Consider the following 27,719-nt stretch of genomic DNA (forward strand, 5'->3'; position numbering starts at 1 on the left):
ACCAGGATGGAGACTCTCAGCTACTGCTCCAGTACCTGCCTGCACACTGCCATGTTCCTCATCATGATGATAATGAACTAAACCTCTGAAACTGTAAAACCCCCGATGAAATGTTTTCTTTTTATAAGAGTTGCCATGGTCATGGGTCTCTTCAAAACAACAGAACAGTGACTAAGACACCAAGTATGGAAAGAGGCAGGGAAGTAACTCATTATGAGCAGAATAATCAAGATCATCTAACACTGTTGTGTTAGAATTACACGGAATGACATTCTCATGGTTATTAGTCATATCTTATATGTTCAAAAATAAAATCTGCTGGGCATGGTGGCACATATACTCCTTGGCATCCAAGAAGCTGAAGCAGGAGGATCATCTCATGTGTGGCCAGCCTGAGCTATACAGTGAGTTTCCAGGTCAGCCTGTGCTACATAGTGAGACCCTGTATTGAACAACAAGAAGTAACATGAAAAAGACTGACATAAATCTTCCAGGGTTGAAAGACACAATTTCTGAGAGAAAAATATGCTAACTACGATTTTGTCATATATGTAAATGTGTAAGCATAAAGACAGAAACTCTAAGATGAATCACAGCAAAGGGGGTGCTAATTAAAAAGCAGATTAAATAGGTCAGATTAAAAATCTGGAAAACAAATTCCGCAGCCATATCTCCAAAGATGATATACAAAGGGCCAAGATGTGTGTGCAACAATAACATCACTATCAAGAAAATGCAACCCAAAATTACAACAAAGATAAAATCATCTAGCCAGCTATGGTGTTGCACACCTTTAATCCTAGCCCTTGGGATGCAGAGGCAGGAAGATCTCTATCGAGGCCAGCCTGGTCTATACACTGAGTTCTAAGACAGCTATGTAGAGAGACTTTGTTTCAACAACAACAACAAAAAGATCATTTAATATCCACCAGCATTGCTACATTAAAAACCCCAAAGAGCTGGGAATGTACTGCACTGGGTGGAGTGCTTGCTTAACATGCAGGAAGGCTTGGGTTTAACTTCCAGCATCACATAAAACTGGAAGTGGTACATTCCTGTAATCCTAACATCTAGGAGGCAGAGGCGAAAGGATTAGGAGTTCAAAGCTAGTCTGAGCTACACTGAGGTTCTGTCTCAAAAAAAGAAAAAGAAAATATGAGAACTATGCATGGTAGTGTGTATCTATAGCCCCAGTTACTCGAGAAGTCAAGAAATGAGGATCACAAGTTCAAGTCTAGCTTGGGCAAATAGCAAAACTTTGCCTGAAAACAAAACAAAATAAAATAAAAGAATACGAGAAATTAAAAACCTTGTTAATGAAATTCAAAATGGCATGCCACTATGGAAAACAATTTGAAGTCTTTTTAAAAAGTAAAAGCATGGGCTGGAAAGATGCCTCCGAGGGTAAGAACACTGGTTTTTCTTCCAGACCCATGATTAAATCCTAGCACAACATGGTGGCTAACAACTCCAGTCCCAGAGAACCTGACATTCTCTTCTGGCCTCCTTGCACATAGTATGTACATGGTACCACATACATGCTCGCTGTTCTCTCTCACACACACAAACACCCATATACATTAAATGAATAAATAAAAACTTAAAAATAAAATGACTTTTAAAAAGGTACAGTATACCTGAGCAGTTAAAAGGAAGCATATATGTGCAAATATATCAAGTATAGATCATATATATGTATATATGATATCAGCCAGTATGTATCTCAGAGCAAAGAAAATGATGAGATATAAAGAAGGAGACAGATCCAGAACCAGTCCCCCACTTTTTTTCTATTTTTGAGACAGGCTGCAAAACAAAACAAAAAAACAAAACAAACAAACAAACAAACAAATGAAAGAAAGAAAATTGGCTGCTCTCAGCACGCACACAATGGTTCACAAACATCTTTAACTCCAGTTCAAGGTTTCTAACACTGTTTTCTGGCCTCCTCATGTATCAAATACACAAGTGGTGCAGTCAAAACACCTATACATATATTTTAAAAATGATCTTTATTCATATATATTTTATATATATCAAAAATATACATGAACTTGCACACATATATAGAACTATACGGAAACATTAAAAAATTGAAATATAGCTGGATGGTGGTGGTGCATGCCTTTAATCCCAGCACTCAGGAGGTAGAGGCAGGTGGATCTCTGTGAGTTCAAGGCCAGCCTGGTCTACAAGAGCTATTTCCAGGACAGGTTCCAAAACTACAGAGAAACCCTGTCTCAAAGAACAAACAAACAAACATTGAAATGTACATGGGGGGCCCAAGTCCTTCGGATTGAGCATCTCCTCCAAAAAAACCTGAAAGGTACACAAAAATGTCAATGTCTTTTCCTCAATTACTGACACAGTAAGTAATGTAGACAGAATAATGGAAATGATACAGTAGACTCTATGAACCAACTTTACCTAACTGAATCTATAGAATAAGAATTTAAGCATAATAGTTTTCCAATTGCAAAGCTCTTGAATTTGAAAATTTTGTCAACATAGACAATACCCTATAACCAGCAGTTCTCAACCTGTGGGTCTCAACCTCTTTGGGAACTGAATGACCCTTTCACAGGGGTCACCTAAGACCATTGGAAAAAAAACGATATTTACATCAATTCATAGCAATAGCAAAAATTACTGCTATGAAAAAGCAATGAAAATAATTTTATGGTTGGGGGTCACCACAACATGAGGAGTTGTAATAAAAGGCTGTGGCATTAGGAAGGCTGAGAACCACTGCCCTAGACTATAAAACCAATGTCAATAAATTCAAAAGGATTCAAGTAGTGTACAGCATATCTTCTGACCATAATAGAATTTAATTAGAAATGAATAAAAATTCTTAGAAAAGTCAACATATTTGGGAACTGTATGATATACTTCCAAATAACTTATGAGAAAAAAAGAAGTGGAATTTAGAAGGAAAGTTTAACTCAGTGAAATGATTTATACGGCTACGAAGAATTTAGTTAAGGCTGGAGCGAGGGCTCTTCCAGAGCACCCATTAGGTTTCCAGCACTACATGGCAGCTCATACTGTCTGCAACTCCAGTTCCAAGGGATCAGATGCCCTTTCTGGCCTCTGCAGGAACACACATGGTACACAGATATACATGCAGCAAGATATCCATATACATAAAATATATTTTTAAAAAGAGCACATATAGTAGGGAATTTCTACCATTAAATGCTTATATTAGAAAAATAAAAAGGGCCGCACATCGAAGACCTTAGCTTCTACTTTATAAGAAGAGAAAAATTAAGTTCAAGATAAGTATCAGAAAAGAAATAATAAAGGAAATATAGAGATCTGAAACAAACTGGAAAACAAAGATAACAGAAAAAAAATACTGAATTGAAAAGTTAGTTCTTTGATAACTGTTAAATCAGTCTAAATGTGAGGGAAAAGACACTAATTATTAATAAAAAAGTAAAATGCTATCATTACATATTCTACTATAATATAGAAGGCTTGGGACAGTTTCATGCCAAAAAAAAAAATTAACAACTTGGATGCAGTTACAATGTGAAGGGTATATATTATTAGAGTCCCATATCAGCAATAATGAAACTGCAGTTAAGAGATTTTTCTAATTGAGAAGCACAAAACCACACGGGTTTACAGGCAAATTCTACCAAATGATTAAGGAAGAAATGAAACTAGCTGACACTCACCCAACAAGACTGACGAAGAAAAACTGCCTCTCAACTATTCTCTAACACTAGTATTACCCCTAGGCCAAAACAAATACAACCCCAAATCAGAAAACACAGAAATGCAAGTTAGTATCTCTCATCATACATATGACAAAGTAATATATTTTGTCTGTTTTCTCTTCTGGAGCTGAGGACTGAACCCAGGGCCTTGTGCTCGACTACTCAACTAAATCCTCAGTCGCTATTCTGTCTATTTTCGGTCTACTATGATACTGCATTGAAATGTCCGTTTATGTTGCCAGCACACAGGAATGCACATTTAGCTTTAGGCATCAATAATGTGCCCTGCAACATTTAATTAACCTCAATTAACCTTAAAACTTAAAACAAAGTGATTATGTCATTTTCAGATAAAGGCAACTTTAATCACTACTTCTTTGTTTAAGTTGTTTTATTTCATTGTCTTGCCAGACTGCACTGACTAGAACTCTAGTATGACTTGAATAGATGTGAAGAGAACGGGCAGCCTTGGATTTGGAAAGAAAGCATTTAGCCTTTCATATCAAGTATATTAGTGGTAAGATTTTCAATAGATGTTCTGTATCAAAAAAAAATACCCTTCTCTTCCCAATTTGTTGAAAAGGTTTTTAAAATTTTTTAATAGGTATTGGATTTTGCATGTGGTCAAGCATGAGGTCACTCCCTCTCTAAATCCATTCCTCCTTTTGAATGCTAAACCAATTCTGTCCCTGGGGTACAACCCACCTGGTAATATTATGCTGCTCTCTTAATATGTTGTTTGATTCTTTGCTCAGAACGCTGATAAAGTTGTGAGTAGTAAAAACTGTGTTTATAATATTTCAGGTAGAAATAATAACTTTTGGGAACTGAACTAGAGGCAATTCATATTACATCTTTGGAAATAATTTGTCTCTATTTTGTTCATGTCCTTAGTTTGTGCAAGGCTAAATTTAAGAAATACCTGGGTTGGATCTACATCTTATCTGTGCTTGTAGTAATTGGTACAATCACTTTGAAAAGTAGTTTGATAACTTCTTTTAAGACTGAAATACATACCTATCTTATTCGGCAGGTATTTGGCCAAGAGAAAAGATAATATATGCCCATACTAACGCCTGCATACAAATTTCATTGAAACCTTATTTAAGAGCAAGTCAATTCCTGTCTACAGAGCTTCAAAGAATGAGATGACTATCTGGTTAGGGGCTAAAGCGCCCTCAAGTTAAAGCCAATGTTCATTTCCCAATCTGAAAATCCTTAGAGACTGAAAGATTATACTAGGTCTACTTGGTTTGTGTCCTAATGTAACAAAGCCAAAATGGCAAAGCACCCATTTAAAATCCTTACTGGAAAGAAATTTCATGACAAGTTCCATGAGTTCCAGGCTGGCTAGGAATTTCCCATGCAGCCAAATGTTCTAGTTTCCTTTCTGTTCCTATGAGAAAGCATTTCAATCCCTCCTTAAGGGAAGAAATACTTTATTTAATCTTATACTTCCAGGTCACAGTCCATCACAAAGGAAAGTCAAGGGCAGGAAGTCAACTAGGAACCTAATGTCAGAACCATGGAGGACGTAGCTTGCTGGCTTGCTCTCTAGCTCACTCCCTGGCTCATGTTTAGTTAGCTTTTTATACATCTTAGGATTACATGCCCAAGGAACAATGATGTCACTCACAATGCACTGGGTTGCTTACATCAATTAATAATCAAGACATTTCCTCATAAACACACCCACAGAAAACTTGATCCAGGTATATTTTCAATTGAGACTTCTCCTCGTAAAACACTCCCAGCTGTGTCAAGATGACTAAGGCTAAATGGATTTCAAGGATGACTTTTGGTCCTTCTGTCTCTTCCTAAGTGCTGGAATCATAGGTGTGTTGCCATCATGTAGTTTCCATGGTGCTGGAGATCATCCAAGGGATGTGTATCTGCTAGGCAAGCAGTCTACCAAATGAGGTACATCCCAAGGCTATTCACTGAGTAGTTTAAGCCTACTGTTGAGAAGTACTTCTTTTTTTTTTATACATTTTTTATAGATATTTATTGAGCTCTACATTTTTCTCTGCTCCCCTCCCTGCCTCTCCTCTCCCCCCTTCAGCCCTCTCCCAAGGTCCCCATGCTCCCAATTTACTTAGGACATCTTGTCTTCTTCTATTTTCTACTTCCCATGTAGATTAGATCTATGTAAGTCTCTCTTAGTGTCCACATTGTTGTCTAAATTCTCTGGGATTGTGGTTTGTAGGCTGGTTTTCTTTGTTTTATGTGAGTACATGTGATAATTGTCTTTCTGTGTCTGGGTTACCTCACTCAAAATAATGTTTTTAGCTCCATCCGTTTCCCTGCAAAATTCAAGCTGTCGTTATTTCTTTCTGCTGTGTAGTACTCAACTGTGTAAACGTACCACATTTTCCTTATCCATTCTTCGGTGGAGGGGCCTTTAGGTTGTTTCCAGGTTCTGGCTATGACAAACAATGCTGCTATGAACATAGTTGAGCACATGTTCTTGTGGCACGATTGAGCATCCTTTGGATATATACCCAAAGTGTATTACTGGGTCTTGAGAAAGGTTGTTTCCTAATTTTCTGAGAAATCGCCACACTGACATCCAAAGGGGTTGTACCAGCTTGCATTCCCACCAGCAATGCAGAAGTGTTCCCTTTTCCCCACAATCTCCCCAGCATAAGTTATCATCAGTGTTTTTGATTTTGGTCATTCTTACAGGTGTAAAATGGAATCTCAGAGTTGTTTTGATTTGCATTTCTCTGATGACTAAGCATGTTGAACATTTCCTTAAGTATCTTTCAGCCATTTTAGATTCCTGTTGAGAGTTCTCTGTTTAGGTCTGTACTCCATTTTTTTTTTTATTGAATTATGTGATCTTTTGGTGTCCAATTTCTTGAGTTCTTTGTATATTTTGGAGATCAGACTTGTCTGATGTGGGGTTGGTGAATATCTTTTCCCATTCTGTAGGCTGTCGTTTTGTCTTGTTGACCATGTCCTTTGCTTTACAGTGACTTTTCAGTTTCAGGAGGTCCTATTTATTAATTGTTTCTCTCAGTGTCTGTGTTGCTGGGGTTATATTTAGGAAGTGGTTCCCTGTGCCAATGCGTTCAAGTGTATTTCCTAGTTTCTCTTCTATAAGGTTCAGTGTGGCTGGCTTTATGCTGAGGTCTTTGATCCATTTGCACTTGAGTTTTGTGCATGGTAATAGATATGGGTCTATTTTCATTCTTCTACATGTTGATATCCAGTTATGCCAGCACCACTTGTTAAATATGCTTTCTTTTTTCCATTTGATATTTTTTGCTTCTTTATCAAAGATCAGGTGTTCGAAGATGTGTGGATTGATCTTCGGGTCTTCTATTTGGTTCCATTGGTTCTCCTGTCTGTTCTTATGCCAATACCAGGATGTTTTCAGTACAGTAGCTCTGTAGTAGAGTTTGAAGTCAGAGATTGTGATGCCTCCAGAAGTTCTTTTATTGTATGGGATTGTTTTGGCTCCCTGGGGTTTTTTGCTTTTTCATATGAAGTTGAGTACCATTCATTTGAGTTTTTGATGAATTTTGCTGGGATTTTGATGGGCATTGCATTGAATCTGTAGAATGCTGTTGGTAAGATTGCCAATAAGTACTTCTTAGGGAAAACAAAAAACAACAAAAAGCTCTTCTGAAAAAAAAAAAAAACAATTACTCATTGTTGATGGTGAACTTGGATCTCCAAGAGCTCTGATGGGGATATATGAAGAGATCAATATTATTCCCATACTTCCTGTGGATAGATAGATCTAATGGACCTGGGAAAAGTAGTTGTAAGTGTTCTGGAAAGGATTACTGTGAGCAAATGCTATCAAGTAGTACCATGTGCCAAAACATACCTTTCATGTAAACAAGGGTCGGTTAATGGTACCTCATTCTAAGAAACTGTTAGCCATGTATGGTAATTTGGGTATGTGAGAAAGATAAGGCTTGATAAGGGTTACACAGAAAGTTCTACTCTAGCCTGGACTACAAAATGAATGAGAGACCCTGTCTCTAAATAAAAATAATTTAAATAATAAAAACTCCCATAGCCATTTCAATATTCAGTAACCATTCATTCTGATAAGTAAGCAGTCATTAACACAGGACAAAACATCCCACTAACAAAGAGAGATTACAATTAAAGGCTCAGATGATTGTCAAAATTTCTTACTAATAAAAAATTTATTTAAGGCAGGGTCTCACTATGTCACCCTAGTTGGCTCAGAACTTGCTCTGTACACCAGGCTGGCCTCCAATCACAGAGATATTCCTGCCTCTGCCTCCCCAGAATTGGGATTAAAGGCATGTACCATCACGCCATCTACTAAAGTATGTTTAATCAAAGTGTATACATTCTATATTTTTAGATACAATATTACACATTTAATAGGTGATGTTATAGTATAAAATAAAGATAACTTTTATATGAACTGGGAATACAATACATGTGACTGTCTTTTGTGATATTTACTTTATTGCAGTGGTTGGGAACCAAACCCATAGTATCTCCAAAGTGTGCTTGAATATAACTCTAAAATATGTAAACCAGTGTTTCCTGCGTTAGAGGTAGAGGGTGCAGAAGGCTGCCAAGGGTCATATGATAAAAGTCCCGAGGGTAACAGCTGCCCTAGTTAGGATTACTATTGCTATGTATGACCAAAAGCAAGTTGGAGAGGAAAGGATTTATGAGACATTCACTTCCACAGCATAGTCTATCACTGAAGGAACTCCAGTAGGGCTGGAACCTAGAGACAGGAGCTCATGCAGAGACCACAGAGGTTGCTGCTTTCTAGCGCGCTCAGCCTGCTTTCTTTTAGAACCCAAGGCTACCAAGCCCAGAGATAACATCATCCACAATGGGCCAGGACCTCCCCCATCAATCACTAATTAAGAAAATGCCCTTATGGAGTAATTTACTCAGTTGTGGTTTCGTCCTTTCAGATGACTCTGTGTCAAGTTGACATAAAACTAGCCAGCACAACAGGTATGTTTACTATCATGACACTGGTGGTGGGTATGTTTACTATCACGACACTGGTGGTGGGTATGTTTACTATCACGACACTGGTGGTGGTGGTTTCATGTGCTATACATGTCAAAACCTACCAACTTTTGGTGCTGGGGAGATGCCTCAGTCAGTAAAGTGTTTGCCATACCAGCATGAGAGTCTGAGTTTGGATTGTTAGCACCCACGAAAAAATCAGGTGCAACAGCATGTGTCTGTAACCACAGTACTGGTAAATACTTTTTCAAAGATTTATTTATTCTATTTTACGTGTCAAAGTGTTTTGTCTGTATATACACATGTACATGGGTGTCAGATACCCTGGAACTGGAGTGGTTATAAGCCATCATGTGGGTACTGGGAACCCAACCAGGTCCTCTGCAAGAGCAACCAAGTGCTCTTAACCACTGAACCCTTAATTCTTAACCCTCTAGCCCCTAGACTCATACTTCTTGAATAAAGCAAGACTGCTAAAAATTCTAGGCCTCTATCTATGTGTGGCAGACTGTCAATTCCAGGGGAAAATTAAAGCCTCCATTTCGTTAGGTTAAATTTAAGATCTAGACACCATACTACAAAACTAAAACTAGAAAAATAGGCATGGATGCTGTCAGTGTGCAGTTAACTCATCAGTATTCTGATAGCTAACCACTAGCCACTCCCAGAAGAGAAAAACAAGGCCATGTTATACAAGGGTTTTCTCACAACTGCCTTCCCACATTTGCTAGTATTTTCTGAGCTACCCCTATAAATCTAAGCTGAGTATTTCTCAAAGCGCATAAAAACGTTTTTATGGTATGACTGAAACTGCAGCGTAACATAAAGGTGTAATAGGGCAGAGGTGAGAAATCTCACTGCAATCTGGGCACAGGGAATCTCTTTATACCAGGGAAGATCAAGATTTAAAGGCAATGAACTTGGGAATGTGAGCTGGTGATGTGGAAAAACCCCACAAAGGCACAAGAGGCGGTGCTGACTTTAACCTATGCGGCTCTCAACCTAAGTTAGAGAACGGAAGGAAAAGACTGAGAGGGCCAACTCAACAGGCGAGCCTAAGATCACTGGTGCTTGGCTAGGATCTATGTTTTCTTCTTTGTTGTTTTTGTTTTTGGAGACAGGGTTTCTCTGTGTAGCCCTGGCTGTTCTGGAACCTGCTCTGTAGACCAGGTTGGCCTCGAACTCACAGAGATCCACTGGCCTCTGCCTCCCAAGTGCTGGGATTAAATGTGTGTGCCACCACTGCCCAGATTACTTGTGTTTTCTTTTTTTCCCTTTTAAAGAAAAATTTCTTTATTTTTATGTGTATGCATATTTAGTTTGCATGTTTGTCCATGCACCACATGCATGTGGTACCCACCAAGGTAAAAAGATAGCATTAGATCCCCTGGAGCTGGAGTTACAAATGGCTTTTGGGTACCACGCCGGTCCTGGGAATCAAGCCTGGATCCTATAAAAGAGCAGTTTGCACTCTTACTACTGAACCATCTCTTTAGCCCTGCTCACTACTTATTAATTATTATACTGTGAACTATGCTATGGTGACCTGGGCTTTTAAGGGTGGTTACAACTGCAACATCATGGTGGTCAACAAGTATTCCTCCCCAATTCTGCTCTGTAATGGCTCATCTTGATCAACTCGACCGGACTGAGAACATACAAGGGCTAGTAAGACATTCTTTTGGAGTGCCTATGAGTGGGTTCTGACCACTGACCAAAGAACTTTTCACAAGAGAGCCAGTTAAGAAACGTACTTTGAGGACATTCAAATTTGTTATGGTCGGTAATTCCTGACCTTGTCATAAAAGCAAATCTGATGAAGCAGAGTGAGGTTTTCAATGATGAAATATAAACAGAGACAAGTGTATGACAACAGGAAAGATAATCACCAAATTCAAACCATGTGTTAGCGTGTGCACTACAACCAGCATAACAAACAACCTCATAGGAAGTTTCTTCTGCTTTGGATGGTTCTCTTTATTTGGGCTGAAATCGTAGGTACCCCTGACAGGACAGAATTGATGACGTTAACTAACTCCCTACCTCCACTTAGATTACCTCACCTTTTTGCCTCCAGTTCTACATTTCTTCACCCCCTCTGAAACAGCTTACAGACGGAGCACTCCAGTAAAAAACAGTTTTTTAAGGTCACTTACTCCACTTGGTGCATGCTTTCTCTGCATAGGCAATGCTGTCCCAAACGGACAAATAATTTAAAGTATTACAATAGTTTGTGACACTCCAAAAAGCCACAGTACAGAAACAAAAATGCATTCTATCTGTGTACTAAGATTTGAAGGTGTGTTGGGGAAACGACTAAAAAGGCTCTATGGAGAGCACTGATTAAAAAAAAAAAAAAAAGGCCGAGGAACTGTGGGAACACTTTCCTGACCTTACTGACTTGCTAACTACTCCTTCCTTCTTGAAGCTTTTTTTCTCAGCCTTTGAGGGCATTGTTTCTGCTGCTAGGTTTCCTCATGCCCCTCTCTGGACCCATCCTGTCCTGTCTGCCTTGCAAGCTTATCTTCAAGCTCTAATAGGGATTTTCTTTCTCATGACATGACATTCTCTTAATCTATGGGTAGCTTAGAACTCAATATATAGACCAGCCAGGCCTTAAACTCACAGAGATCCACTTGCCTCTACCTGCCTAGTGCTGGGTTAAAGGTGTGTACTATCATGTTCTACAATATTCTTCTTATAATTCAGTCCTCTTCCACATTGTAAGGCCATTCATATCACTAATCCTTTACAAAGTGAAACCAAAATAAAGACACAGAACTAAAAATAGGGGTTATCTTTTGACTTCTGAACCTTCTTCCTGTGTAATTACAGAAACTTACCAACAATAATAATGCATTCAAATAAAAGGAATTCTTCTAAGATGGAGAAACAGGCTTATTCATAACTGAAGAGCTGCTCTGCTAGAAAAAGACCTTCTCAAGGAGATGTAAGTCTGTCTCTTTGCTCCACAAGACTAAATCCTAAAGCCTCACCTAGCACAGTCTCAGCCTTTGTTCATACGGTTTTCCTGTTCAACACTTTCCATGACTCCCATTTCATAACTCTGAAAGAATTATTCCTTACCAATTAATTTAACAAGGTTTGGGAATATAGCTCAGTTAGTAGGATGCTTGCATGGCATAAACCCTGGGCTGGATACTCAGCATGGCAGCTCATACCTGGGATCCCAGCCCCCCAGGAGGCAAAAGTAGGGAGTTCAGAAGTTCAGGGTCATCCTTGGCTACAGAGACTTCATGACAAACCTGAGCTACATAGATCCTATCTTCCCATCTCCAATGATAATGATAATAATGGGAAGAAGAATTTAACATTTCTTACTGCAATATTTACTGGATTTTTTTCATACCTCAAGCACACAGGCCTTTAAATTTATCCTCTATTTATGTATCTCTTTATTGGGAGATGTGTTTAACAGTACTTCATTCATTTGGAAGCACGAGCCACAGATTTAGGTATCATCCTTAAATCCCTCTCTTAAAACTACCTTCTCCTCTTTACCGTCTTGGCCTACTCACGTGTGACAGGCCATGTTAAACAGTTTTAAAAATTAGGCAAAGGAGCCACCAAATCTGGGACAAAGCCCCAGTTTTGCCACTGGTTAGATGTAATCTTATGTTAGGTAGATCACTTAGAACAAAAGCGATAAAATCTACCTTATCAAGTCATTGAAATGAGCAAATGAGCTACTACTTCTAAAGCATCCAATGTCATACCTAACGGTGTAAACATTAACGACTGCTGGTCACTGCTACCATGAATGATGTCTGAACAACTGATCCCAGTAGTACTGCAACTAACTCCCAATTAGGGTTTAATCCATACTTTTAAAATTAATTTCATTCTCTTCTTGTCTTATTTCAACAAACTCCTAGCAGCTAGTCTTATCTATTCCCACAATGCCTCTAATTGGGCTCCAGACTGTTCTCAGTATAAAGTCCAACTTCCTCCTGACACACTAAGCTCTTTATGATTCTGTCTTTACGTCTTAAGGCTCAAATCTTGCCATTTATTTAGCTCTGATTACATTAGAAATGTCACATTGTCTCACAAATCACCACTTTTGCAATGCTAGTCCTTTAACCTACAATTCCTGTCCCCATTCAAACTCCATCTTTACCTCATGCCATTCCTAGTAATTCTTCAATACTTAGGTTTGGGAAGTCTCCCCTTTCTGCCACCCAGGCTCTCAACTTTAGTTTAAAACCAGTTTCTGTGCTCTCACATATTCTTTTGTTTCTTATAATAATAGTAGCCACTAACACCTACTGAAAATGCACCATGTTCCAGACACCGTGTCAAATCATTTAGATAAGATACTGTCTTATTTTAATCAGCATAGCACCTTTACAGAGGCCTATCATGTTATCCTCATTATATAATGAGGTAGGAGCCATCTGGGAGTGGAGCCTTGTAACTCTTATTACAAAACATGATGGTGATCTACTTATTTAACTTTTCCCTATTCCTCGGCCAAATCTACCCTATAGGTTTCTTGAAAACTCTAATTGTGTTCGTCATTTCTCATATCCCTAAATATAACACACCTAGCAATAAGTAGTAGCACAATAAGCAGCTGATAAATTAATGGAAGCCACATAATTTCATTCTTATAAGTGGACAAAGAGAAGCAAATCAATTCATGCTTACAAAACCAATCCATGATTATTTTTGAAAGTGTTTTTTGCATTCAAGTTAAAACACACAACCTCCATCAAAGAATGCATTGTAAGGAAGGGCCGATTGTTCATCCCAGCAGCCCAGCTAGCTTACATTTGAAATAATAACACAGAAACTGTATTAATTAAAAAACTGCTTGGCCATTAGCTCTAACTTTTTTTTTTTGATTTTTCTCCATAGCTTTTTTTGGTTCCTGTCCTGGAACTAGCTCTTGTAGATCAGGCTGGCCTCGAACTCACAGAGATCCGCCTGCCTCTGCCTCCCAGTGCTGGGACTAAAGGCGTGCGCCGCCACCGCCCAGCTAGCTCTAACTTCTTATTGGCTAACTCTTACATATTAGTTTAACCCATCTGTGTATCGCCACGTAGCAGTGGCTTACCAGAGATTCTAACGGGCGTCCATCTCAGGCAGAGGATCCATGACTTCCCTCTGACTGCTTTCTTCCTCCCAGCATTCAGTTCTGTTTTCCCCACCTAAGTTCTGCCCTATCAAAAGGCCAAGGCAGTTTCTTTATTCATTAACCAATGAAAGCAACACATAAATAGAAGGACCGCGTACAATGCATATTTGGTTTCTTAAACAAACAAAAAGAAAAAAAATTAACCTATTTGTCAACAACATGATTTTAAGTCTTCTGATGCCACCTGCAAAACAACCAGCACCTTTCACACTATTTTCTGAGTATAAATCTAGGAGAAGAGGAAGGTTATCCAGTAGAAAACAGTGACTAAAAACCTTTTGTTTCTTTAAAAGTCAGTTGTCTTGCTAAATAAAAATTCTCCATTGATTATGCCACATGTCATAAGATTTAGGTTAGGCATCAAACCTACAGGAGAGAAATATTGGTTCAGTGAAATAAATTGAGCTAAATACATTTCTATTCTGTCTTTAACCTGATGGACACACAAAGAACTAGAAGATAGCTCTGATGTTGATCAGACCATAATTATGGCTAAAAGATAAGAAACAGTAAGATAAATCTAGCATAGGTATTACAGACTTCCTCAAAGCCAATATCCTTACTTAAGTTCTAATGTTGTTATTGAGTAAGATTATATAAGAACAGTTCTAAAGACCATTAAAAACATAAAGATTGAAGCTATAGATGCAGTACTGTTAGTTGATTTCTTGCCTAGCATACACAAAGTTTTGTGTTCAATCCATGCATGCCTGCAATCTCAGTAATTGAGATGTAGAGGCAAGAAGGTCAGGAGTTCAAAGTCATTCTTAACTACATAATCAACCGTGACTACAAGAAAACTTGCCTCAAAGGAAAAAAAATACAACGGATCAATGAAGTTTTAAAGTAGAGTTCTACCAAAAAATACACAAAAACTATACTTCATAAGGATTTTCCCTAGGACCCACTAACCTAGCCTGACCCTAACCCCATTTGCTAAGCCCCTTAGTGTCCGTAGCCAAGACTCACTGGTTCCATGACCAGCTCCTTGTGCTCACAAAGTATCTCTATTTATCAAAAACAGGAAAGATGACAGTACTCTTCAGGATGGGAATTTGGCTGTCATGGTCCTCCAGCTCCCAATTTCTGAAACTGTGAGCCACACTTACATACAGGATTATACAACTTAATAGAGGGGTCACAAACAAAATTGGCAACAACGAAAGGTTTCTGAATACCTAATGATGAAAATTCAAAATTGTATCACCACTTCCCCATAGCCTTGATTCTGAACTTAGTGACACTTTGTACCATGCACAGCCATGTGATGCCATTAAGCACTGCCTGAAGCCTCAGCAGAGATTTAAGACTACTGTTATGTTGCAAACTAGTGTTTTTCATAGAGTGTCCTGCTCTTAAAACAAAGACTTTCTGTATGTTCCTACATCATTCCTTAGGATCAAATTATTATATCTTTTTTATTTGTTTGTTTTTCAAAACAGGGTTTCTCTATGTAGCCTAGGCTGTATTGGAACTCACAGAAATCTGCTTGCTTCTGCCTCCCAAGTGTTGGGATTAATGGCATTCACCACTACTGCCCAGAAAATTATTATATCTTAAGACAGTATCAACTAGTAAGATCCAAATTAGTACCTTTGGATTATACTGTGTTAAAATATTTTAATTTTAAAAGCTGTTCTTACAGTTGCAAACTAGGGTTTCGTTTAGAAATTATTAAATATGGGGACTGGAGAGATAGCTGAACACAACAACATCAAAAAACTATTAAATACATTTTCGTTTGGGAATAAAAAAGAATTTCTAGCTGGGTGGTGGTGGTACATGTCTTTAATCCCAGCATTTGGGAGGCAGAGGCAGGTGGATCTCTGTGAGTTCAAGGCCAGCCTGGTGTACAAAGTCAGTTCTGGGACAGGCTCCAAAACTACAAAGAAACCCTGTCTCAAAAAAACAAAAGAAATAAAAAAATAAGAATTTCTAACATCATCTACCAAGGTCCTGAACACACTTCAGCAATTTTGTACTACATAATTATCTAAAACACATTCCCAGAATTAATGATTATGAAATTGAAATATCAAATCTGAAAAATGTTGAAAATCTTCTACAGGTGAACCTAAAGAAAAACATATAGGCATCTTCCTGAATATTAACCTTCATCAGGCGATGAAAGGAGAGACAGAGACCCACATTGGAGCAACAAACTAAAATATCAAGGTCCAAATCAGGAGCAGAAGGAGAGAGAGCACAAGCAAGGAACACAGGACCGCGAGGGGTGCACCCACACACTGAGACAATGGGGATGTTCTATCGGGAACTCACCAAGGCCAGCTGGCCTGGGTCTGAAAAAGCCTGGGTTAAAACCGGTCTCGCTGAACATAGCGGACAATGAGGACTACTGAGACCTCAAGAACAATGGCAATGGGTTTCTGATCCTACTGCACGTACTGGCTTTGTGGGAGCCTAGGCAGTTTGGATGCTCACCTTACTAGACCTGGATGGAGGTGGGCGGTCCTTGGACTTCCCACAGGGCAGGGAACCCTGATGGCTCTTCGGGCTGAAGAGAGAGAGGGACTTGATGGGGGAGGGGGAGGGAAATGGGAGGCGGTGGTGGGGAGGAGGCAGAAATCTTTAATAAATAAAGAAAAAAAAGAAAATTTTCTACATACTGAAAGTCAAATATTCAATTCAATGTTGAATTTTTATGGAAAACTAAAATAAGCACATTCATTAGTATGAAAATTTCCTCTTGTCTTTAATATGTGGCAAAAGTTTATACCAAAGAAATATATTACTACTTATAAAACTGTGTGCCCAGAGTTGCATAAAAATGGGTACTGAGAATGAAAAGTTAAGAAGTCTTGCCCTATAGTGTAGGAAGTCCTTCTGTATATGTGTTGCTTTTATTGGTTAATGAATAAAGAAGTTGGCCTGTGAAAGGGCAGAGTAGAGCTGGGCAGGGGGGAAGCTGAATGCTGGGAGAAAGAAGGCAGAGTTGTGAGATGCTATGGAGCTGCTAGAGGGGAAAGATGCCAGCTGGAACCTTGCTGGTAGGTCATGAGCCTCATGGTAAACTATAAAATAATGGAGGTGGGTTAATTCTAGATGTAAGAGCTAGCTAGCAATACGCTTAAGTGATTGACCAGGCAATGGTTTAAATAATATAGTTTCTGAGTGATTATTTTGTGGTCTGGGCAGCCAGGAACGCGTAAGCGGCCTCCTACTACAGCCCTAGATGATGCCTGCTCCACTCTCAGCAATATAATCAACATTTTTGGTCTCCTTTTCTCCAACGGTCTGTCCTCTATTTATTAAACATTGTGGCAGTGATAGAGACTCCTTACTGTGGTTTTTACAAATGTCAGATACAATACTAACTCCTTTATATATACATTTCTCAATTTCATTCAATTATCACACCACAGATGGGTTTTATCTCCATCTCAGATGGTCGGGGAGACGCCTGGTGGATAGAGTGCCTGCAAGCAACAGGACCTGTGTAAAAGCCAGAGGTGGTAACCCCAGCTCTGGGGAATGGATACATGAGGATTCAAGGGGCTAGCCTAGCTAAAAAAAGTCAAACTCTAGGTTCTGTGAAGGACTCCGTCTCAAAAATAAGGTGGAGAGTGACAGAGGTAGACACTTGACATCACTCATGTCTGACCTCTATATGCCCTACTCCCCTACCCCAACACAGTTAAGATCATACTTAATGGTGGGAAATTTAAACTTCCTTTCTAAGATCAGGAGCAACCAAGAATGGTCCTTCAACCATTTTCTATCAACACTGCATCAGAAGTTTCAGCAAATGTAATCAGACAAGAAAAGGAAATAAAGGTTAGAGACTAGGAAAAAAATGTCTTTGTTTAAAGATGATATATTCGCCGGGCAGGGGTGGCGCAAGCTTTAATCCCAGCACTCAGTTAGCAGAGGCAGGCAGATCTCTGTGAGTTTGAGGCCAGCCTGGTCTACAAGAGCTAGTTCCAGGACAGGCTCCAAAGCCACAGAGAAACCCTGTCTCAAAAAACAAACAAACAAAAAGACGATATATTCATTCATCTACATTGAAATTCTAAAAGAATCATCAAAAACACTCTTGAAACAAATAGTAACAGCAGAATTATATAAAAAGTCATTTTCCTACATGTCAATAAGGAACAGGGAAAAAGCAGATTGTAAAAAATTATATATATATATGTTAGTAATCAAGAAAGAAAGAAAGATCTATAAAAAGTCATTTTCCTACATGTCAATAAGGAACAGGGAAAAAGCTGATTGTAAAAAATTTTATATGTATATATACACACATACATATATGTGTGTGTGTTAGTAATCAAGAGAGAAAGAAAGAGAGAAGAGAGAGAGAGAAAGTAGAGCTGGAGAGATGGCTCAGCAGTTTTAAGAGCACTGACCACTCTTCCAGAGGACTCTGCTTTGATTCCCAGCACCCACACGGTGGGTTACAACTGTCTATAACTCCAATTCCAGAGGATTTGACTCCCACTTCCGGCCTATATAGGCAACAGGCATGAGTGCATGTGATATAGACATATATGTAAACAAACACTCATACACACAAATTAAATCAATTTTTAGAAAAACATAAAAAATTATAATGGCATTCTTTTCTTTTAACATTTATTTATTTATTATATATATAATACTCTGTGTGCATGCCTGGAGGCCAGAAGAGGGCGCCAGACCTCTTTACAGATGGTTGTGAGCCACCATGTGGTTGCTGGGAATTGAACTCAGGACCTTTGGAAGAGCAGGCAATACTTTTAACCTCTGAGCCATCTCTCCAGCTCAAAAAATTATCATGGTAAGTACTGTTGACATGCTAATTCTCCCAGTCTTTTCTACAGATCATGGAATTGTGGTGCAATTCAACAAGTAATCTTATGGACACAGATACACCAATTCTAAAGTTTGTAAAGAGATAAGATACCTTTTTTAGATACCTTGTAAAGATACAATCTAAGAGGAGAAGAATGGAGGGCTAAAGCTTCAGACTTACTAAACACCTAAAATAATTAAGACTGTGTAGTATTTGCAAAAGGAGTGAACAAATAGAAAGAGATTTTTAGACATGGAAGTACATAAATGCAGTCAACTGACCTTTCACAAAGGGGCAAAAGTAACACAATGAAGAAAAGACAGTCTTTTCAATAAGTGGTGCTGGGAAAATCGGAGTATCTTCATACAAAAATTATTTTAAACAAAGACCTTATATTTTGTATAAAAACTTAATTCAAACTGTACACTCAAGCATGATAGCACTTACTTATAATCCCAGAGATTCAGTGGCTAAAACAGAAAGACTGAGTTCAAGACCAATCTGAACTGTACAGCAAGATCCCTTTTTCAATAAAAATCACAAAACAAACAACAAAAACCCACCTCTAAACTAGGCATGGTGGGATCAAGAACTGTAATCTCAGCACTGAGAGGTGCAGGTAGGAGGGACAGCAATTTGGGATCATTCTTAGATACACTGAGTTCCAGACAAGTCTGGGCTTTGTCTCAAAAGGCCAATAATAAAAGCCCCTCAAAATGGATTATAGAGCCAAACATAAAAACCATATAGTCCCTAGAAGATGATTTAGATATGGCAGAATTAATCCATGAGAAAGAAATGATAAACTAGACCATTAAAATTTTCTGTTCTGAAAAAGGCATTGTCAAAAGAATAAGAAGACATGACAGAAACTGAAAAGAAAGTATTTAAAAAGATTTTACAAAGATCTTAAACTCAACATATACATAAAAATTCTCAAAGTTGGGGCTGGAGAGATGGCTCAGAGGTTAAGAATATTGACTGTTCTTCCAAAAGTCCTGAGTTCAATTCCCAGTATCCACATGATGGCTCACAACCATCTGTAATCTGGCGTCCTCTTCTGGCCTGCAGGCATACATGTAGGCAGAAAACTGTATATGTAATAAACAAATAAAATCTATATAAAAAAAAAAGGTATGCGCCACCACCACCCAGCGTCTTTAAAAAAAAAAATTCTCAAAGTCAAAATAAGGAAACAATGTCATTAAAAACAGAGAAATAGAGCTGATGTATCACCTCTCCTGACTTGTATGTATGGTGCTGGAGGAGAAAGTAAACATCAGTATCATCCAGCTATAGACTTTATTGCCTACAACAGAGACCTACTTGCAAGGTATACTGATGCAACAGTGGCACAACTGCTATGGGAGTAATCAATCGCTTTTTGATTGGCTTTAAGGCCCACTTTATAGGGCAGAAGTCATGCCTGACACTGCTAAAGTGACCAAGAACCTGAGACTAGATAGGCCATGAGCCTAGAGGAAAACATAGTACTATTACTCTGCTAAAAGAATATAGCAAAGAAATGATACCTAATGATACATTGTTATACCCACAGAGCAGACATCACTCAACTCTCATCAGAGAAGAGTCTTCCTGCAATAAATGAAAATTAACATGGAGATCCACAAAAAGACAATGTGCAGAGAGTAAGAGACTTTAGAACAATTAGCCCTAAATAAGATGTCTTTACAAAACTGCTGGGGGATAATGCTCTTGTACACTGTAAAGATTTGTCACTCATATTAGTTTAATAAATGCTGATTGTCCAGTAGCCAGGCAGGAAGTATAGGCAGGGCAATGAGACTAAGAAAACTCCAGGAAGAGGAAAGGCAGAGAGTCAGTCACCAGACAGAAACAGAGGAAGCAAGATGAGAATGCCTTACTGAGAAAAGGTACCAAGCCATGTGGCTAAACACAGATAAGAATTATGGGTTAATTCAAGTTGTAAGAGCTAGTTAATAATAAGCCTGAGTTAATAGATTGAACAGTTCATAATTAATATAAGTCTCTGTGTGTTTCTTTGTGGCTGAACAGCTATAGGACTGGATGGGACAGAAACTTCCATCTACAAATGGTGCCCAACATGGGACTCGAACCCATGACCCTGAGATTAAGAGTCCCGTGCTCTACCAACTGAGCTAGCTGGGCTCCACAAATTGCACCCAAATGTTTGGTAAGAATTTCCACATAAAGCCTGAGAAGGCTTTAAAAAAGGTTTCTTGACAGACAAGAACAGAGTCAAGTACAGTTTCTTGGTAACTGTCTTTTCTCCAGTTGGCTCTGTTGGCTGGTGGCAAGCAAAGGTGCAATTCCTTTAAGAGAGGTTTCCTGATTCCACAGAGTTGTGACAATAAACATGGTTCCTGCCAATACTTCCACCATGAAGCTAGACCCTCAGGAAGTCAAGGAATGGGCCAAGCTAGTCATCAAAGCTGCCACCTTCATCCTAGCCATATGGCTTAGCAGATTAAAGATTTATGTGGTCAGACAATGTTAGAGCTATACCAGAAAGACAGATTCAGATGAAAAAACAATGTGTTAAAAAAATACATGTAGGTTTGGGAGAAAAAGGAAAAAGCCCTTTAAAAAAAAAAGAAATAGAGTAGTTAGGCATGGTGACACATGCTTTTAATCCCAGCACTTGGGAGGCAGAGGCAGGAGGTTCTCTGAGTTCCAGGTCAGCCTGTCTGGTCTACAGAATGAATTCCAGAACAGCCAAAAATACACAGAGAAATCCTGTCTCAAAAAGATCAAAAAATAAAAATAAGTAGAGATTTAAAATCCACATAAAGATGGAAAATAAATACGTAGAGAATCTGAAAATTGTATGTTATTGTGTTTTCTTTTCATTGTTTGACTGATGAGTAAGGAGCAACAACCGCTAAAAGACAGTTGATGATAAACCAAACCTTTCTATTTAGAAAATGCCTTGACTTCAAAATTTAAGTCAAAAGATGTGTTACTTTGGGAGAGAGATTTTGCTTTTATTTCCATAGGAAATAAGAGGCTGTAAATTCATTCTGGGTGAAGAAAAAATCAGGTTTGATGGAAGAAGACCTCCTGAAAACATCTCTGATAGGAGGGGACATCCCAGATGATTCACCATTTTAGAGCATCTGTGCTGAATTTCCTCAGAGCTCTACATCCAGAACAGCCTCAGGACTGCTGGCTGAGATAATCCAGCCTCACAAAACCTCCAGTCAGGACTTGACCATAACCCTAAATTTTCTGTCGATCCTCATAAGATTACCAGTGCCCCCAATCAGCAGGAAGTAGCCTAGGAAACTACACCCACATTCCCAAAAAATGGATAATAGGTGCTTGTCTTTGTTTAGTGTGTTGGTTACAAGTTGTTATGCATAATGGTCAGGAAAAGAGCTAAACAAACAAGATTAGATTCAGGATTTTTGTTTTGAAAAGAAGAAAAGGAGAAATGCTATGCGATAACACTTTTGTACACTGAAAGATTTGTCACTCCTATTAGTTTAATAAAATGCTGATTGTCCAGTAGCCAGGAAGGGAGTATAGGCAGGTGAGCAGACTAGGAGAATTCCAGGAAGAGGAAAGGTAGAGAGTCAGTCACCAGCCAGACACAGAGGAAGCAAGATGAGAATGCCTTGTTGAAAAAAGGTACCAAGCCATGTGGCTAAATATAAACAAGAATTATGGGTTAATTTAAGTTGTAAAAGCTAGTTAATAATAATCCAGAGTTAAAAGGTCCAACAGTTTATAATTAGTATAAGCCTCTGTGTGTTTGAGATTGAATGGCTGCAGGACCAGGCAGGACAGAAGCATCTATCTACACCAAACCCCTCCCCTTAAGGCCCAGAGGTCTATGTAAAGGGAAGGCAGAAAAACTGTAAGAGCCAGCCAGAGGTAGGGGAAGACTCTAAGGCAAAAACAATTTCTAGACATAAGGCTGAAACACATATGATCTCACAGAGACTATGAAAGCAAGCACAGGATCTGCACAGATTCAAACCAGAAAGTTCCACAACTGAGAAGGGGACATGGGCATAAAGCCCCACTCCTAACCAAGAAGTTATTTGCAACTGATACATGATAGGAAATAAAAAGCTAGATTTTTCAAATAGAGTCTCACTGGGTATTATCAACCAACTCAAGGGCAGGCCCCATGCTCAGGAGTAGTTGACCACACACACACACACACACACACACACACACACACAAAACATGGATTTTTGAGCACTTTTTGGTGTGTGTGTGTCTTTTTGTTTGCTTTTTTTAAGTATGCTTTGATTTTTTTTTTAGGTTTGTTTTAAGAGAGAGAGAAGAGAGAGAGAGAAAACACAAAGTTGGGTTGATAAGGAGGTGGGAAGAATCTATGGGAAGCTGAAGAAAGGAAAGAATATGATCAAAATATATTGTATAAAAAAACTAATAAAACTATAAAACTAAAAACAGAAACAAAAGACCCAAGTGAAAAATAGGCAACAGACCTGAATAAATATAGCACCAAAGAAGATGTACAGATGGCAAGTAAACATATGAGCAGATACTGCACGCCATAGATCATCAGGAAATTGGAAGTTACAACACTGAGATACTAACACATACACTCATTAGAATGAACAGACCACAAACACTGACAACACCAAGTACTGACAAGGACATGATCCAAATTTTTCTTATGATCCAGAAATCACGGTCCTTCATATTTATTTATCTAAATGAGCCAATAATTTATGCCCTCAGAAAAATTTACATAGTAGTTTGCTATAGTAGCTTTACTCAAAACTGCCAAATCTTATTAGCAACAAAGATGTCCTTCAGCAGGTCAAATGATAACGTAAAACAGGGATACATCAAGACAGCAGATTATTAATTAAATTTTTTATTATATATTTTTTAAAACAGCTATTTGGCTAACAAGTTGGTTCAGGCAGTGAAGGAGTTTGTCACCAAGCTTGACAACCTGACAATGATCTTTAGGATGAAAGAAAACTGACTCTCACAAGTTGCCTTCTGCCCTCCATGTGCATGAGAGCCCTTACACACACACACACACAAACACACACACCATTTGTAGAAGAAACAGCTATCAACCCATGAAAAGGCAATGAAAAAAACTTAAATGCATATCAATAACTACAAAAAACTAACCTGAACCCTGTCTCGAGAAAAAAAAAAAAAAAAAAANCTTGAGAGGGAGGAAATGGCCCAGCACAGGTTTTCAAGGCAATGGAAATAATCTGTATAATATGTGCGTGAACCCATTTCATTACTATATACTTGAATACACAAAATCAAGAATGAATCTTAAAGCATGTCATGAACTCTGGGTAATAGTGTGCTGATGTAGGCTATTTGAATGTAAAAAACTGAAGTAGTGAGAAAGTTGTGCATGTCTAGAGACAAGAGGTATATGAGAACTCTATTGCTCAAATTTGCTATGAACTAAAAATTGTTCTAAAATATTAAGTGTATAAAAAAAATCAAAAAGACACAGTAGTGCAACTATAATCCCAGCACTTGGAAGGCTGATGCAGGGAGATGACTACAAGTTTGAGGACAACTTGGTCTACACAGTGCGTTCCTACAAAGTAAGATTGTGTCTCAAAAAGAAAAAAAATATATATATATATTATATATATGTGTGCGTGTACTTAATTATATATTTAATACTTTAGATTAAAAGTAACTACTTCTAAGCGCAGAAGGCAAAACCACAAAATTGCTGCCTGGTAATTTCTCCTCCTCCTTTTCTCTTCTTTTGGGACAGTGAGTGACATGATAACTGGAGGCTGAACCTAGGGCACCGTGAACGCTAAGGATAGTTTACCACTGAGCAATACCTCAAGCCCAAACTTGATGTTTTCTAGCCCTTAGTCTTAGCAAGCATAACATTACCTTAGCAGTTATTTAAGCCTTAGAATGGGAATCAAAAGAACTTACTTTTCAATTCTCTTCTTTTGTTCTCTTTGTCTGTTTTGTTCTTTCACTTGCTCCCTCTCAATATCCATGAAAAGTCTCCTGTGTCTCAAGTATTGCTTTTGACGCTAAAGGAAAGAAGTTAAAATTATCTAGCCTATTCACAGACAGCTTTGCAAAGGACAATATTCTTATTCTAAAGAGAAGAAAACTGTCAGATAATGAGGTTACATGCGATAAAGTTATCAATTTCCTCTGTATCAACAGCAGTACATACAATAAGAAAAGTATGTTTTCAAGTACATAGCTACTTTGTTCATAGACAAACCAGTGAAAATGCAAATTTAGTTTACCCTTAGTAAAAGCTGAAATAGTTAAAACATCATCTGAAGAAAAAACAGTGTATTAGTTTGACCTTAGTGTAGTCCACTTGTCAATAGTACCTGGGAAATTGTTATATTTGACACAATTAAGGTACATACTATATTTACTCTGTGTTCTCAAGCAGTATCATAAAAGGAGGGCCTCTGAGAAAGAAAGGCAGGCATTTTATAATAGAACAACAGCCCATTGAATCTGTAAAGACTAAAATCACATCACAAAGCCTACCACACACGATAAGAAGTGCAGAGGGATCAAGTCTATCAGGGTATCATGCTCATAAACAGAACGAGCATAATAAAAGCGAGTGCGACTATACTATGCATGATCTGTTTATACCTTGGGATTTACATATTCTCTTTCAAGGACACAAGCTACTCAAAGGGATGACATATCTACACGTACACTAGGTCAATGACTGCTTTGGTGAAAGAACCTTAATCTGAAGAATGACTCTCATTATTGAAGATGCATCAAAAAATGTTTCTCATCTGACATCAGCCCATGGCCAGGATTTAAAACTGGTAGAGTACTTTTTACCTGAAGAGGAAGAGAAGCCATACATTTAAAGGACTCCTTTAAGTAAGCTATAGTGGAAAATATACACAGCTAGAGAAATTCACTTGGATCAAACATGTGCATCTCAAAACCTATGAGCCTAAAAGAAAAGTTAAGCATATTATAACGTCTTAACATCTTTGGAATTTCTGTTTTTATTCATTTCTTTCTTTTTTAAAAAGTATTTATTTTTATGTGTATGGATGTTTTACCCACCTGTATGACTGTTCAACATGTGTCTGTACACTGCAGTGTCCACAGAGGAGAGGGTTGGATCCTCTAGGACTGGAGTTACAGATGATTGTGAGTCACCATGTGGATGCTGGGAACTGAGCCCAGGTCCTTTGGAAGAGCAGTCAGTGACTGTCAGTCAGTGCTCTTAACTGCTGAACCATCTCCCCAGGTCTCTAGTTTTTTTTAATATTAATATTTTTTAACACACTTATTTTCTCTGTAAGGCACGTAACAGCCTTCCCCTCCCTCTGCTCCTTATACTAGGAGTTGAATCCACACTACAACCTTTCTATACTTGGGAGTAATAGTATATTAGCAGAATAGTTGAGGGGGTATCTTAACCAGAGAAATCACCAATTTTTTAAAAAAAAAAGCACTAAAAATGCATCAAATATGGTACCAAATAGATTGCAAAAAGCTGCTTGTTTGTGATATGGAGCTGAAACAGTCCAGCTGACAGAATGCATTTTGGGTTACTCAAATATTTCGTATCTTTTGTGCATGTCAGCAAAGTGTTTTGCCTGTGATGATGACTATGTACCATCTGCAGAGGCCAGAAGACATCAGATCCCTTGGGACTGGAGATACAGATGGTTGTGAGATCCCATTCTCTAAAGGGTCAGCTCCAGAATTTCTGTTGTTTTAACGAGTTAAAATAGTGAACTACTTCCAACATCACAGAGAATTCAGAAGCATACCTCTTTCTTGTCTTCTTCTTGATCCACTCCAGACTGAAAGGCCAGTGAAGCATGGTATTTGCTCAGTCCCGATCGATACTCTTCATAAACTTGCTACAAAATTCAATTTACAAAAGTGACAAAATTGCTAAAAGTTCTGTGAATCCACTTCATATGTCTGACTACTGACTCTTCCTGGAACCGGTACGGCTAGAAGAAACAGGGGCTCATTACCTACTGTATCTTCTAGAAAATTCAGGATAGCTGGTACACCTACCTGGACATTTTATGTCAAGTAATAATTTCTACTTTAAAAAATAGTTTAAAATTCTTTATTTTAAAGTTATTTATCTTTAGTACCAGAAGCAGGACTAAAAAACTAGACTGTCCCTGGCAATAGGATTTTTTGCGAAAATATTCTTATATTGCCTGTGGTATATTTGCCAACCCTGTGAAAACTCACAAAATACCAAACTGTACAGGTAGCTAATCATTATTATTTGTACTCACCATCATATTTACAAACTTGTCTACACGTTCAAATCTATACGGAGCCCCAACACTCATAGTGCTTATGTAGTCCTTGGCAGACATGCAGAGACATGAAAGATCTGAGTAACGAAACATGCATACTGCCAGATGGGACTCTGTTTCAGCTCTCATACCATAAATAAGCATCCTTTCTGCAATCTACATGGTAGCAAACTTGATGTGTTTTTGTGCTTTCTGTTGGTGATTTCACCGGTTAAGATGACACTCTCCCCACAGTATATTGCTGATATATTATCACTCCAAAGCATAGAAAAGTTGTGGTGTATATTAATTTCTTAGCACAAGACACACATGCACTGGGGGTGGAGGGATATTGTTGGGATATGCCTTGCAGAGATAATACATGTTAGATTAGTTTTGTTTACGTTTGAGTTAGTGATGTTGCCAGCTGAGATCAATGTTAAGGGATCAATGACACATTTTCCTTTTGTGGTGCTGGGAATGAAAACTGGGGGCTTGTGCATGTGAAGCAAACACTCTACTGCTGAGTTATAGACCCCATAGAACCATATAAATTAAATCAGAATCTTTAAACAGAAATATCTAAACCAAATACAGCATGTATATTAACTAAATGACCATAAATAAGCCCTGGTACATATGATCAAAAGCACTAAATAAGGAAATCAAGGTCATCCTGGGGAAAAGACAGTCTCTTCAACAAATAGTATTGGGAAATGGCTATTCACATGCAAAAAAAAATTAAGGTAGGCCCTTAGCATATGCCATCTACAAAAATTAACTCAACATGA

General features: G+C 38.3%; 1 protein-coding gene and 1 non-coding gene across 11 annotated transcripts in view; both read right to left on the minus strand.

Moving 5' to 3' along the window:
- Ccdc15 (coiled-coil domain containing 15) overlaps positions 1-27,719 on the minus strand; it is an 86,931-nt gene that overhangs the window by 10,102 nt on the left and 49,110 nt on the right. For all 10 annotated transcript variants that reach the window (XM_050125692.1, XM_050125699.1, XM_050125698.1 and 7 more), the window contains 2 exons: positions 26,437-26,529; positions 24,590-24,693 (listed from right to left, as the gene is read on the minus strand). In XM_050125692.1, coding sequence (XP_049981649.1) covers positions 24,590-24,693; positions 26,437-26,529 — 197 coding nt within the window. The remainder of the gene's footprint in view (positions 1-24,589; positions 24,694-26,436; positions 26,530-27,719) is intronic.
- On the minus strand, positions 20,749-20,821 carry Trnak-cuu (transfer RNA lysine (anticodon CUU)). The gene has a single exon. It is a non-coding gene; the product is annotated as a tRNA-Lys (tRNA).

The sequence above is a fragment of the Alexandromys fortis genome, unplaced genomic scaffold, assembly GCF_014885135.2.
Source record: "Alexandromys fortis isolate MF-2015 unplaced genomic scaffold, M_Fortis_MF-2015_v1.1 scaffold_253, whole genome shotgun sequence".
NCBI lineage: Eukaryota > Metazoa > Chordata > Mammalia > Rodentia > Cricetidae > Alexandromys > Alexandromys fortis.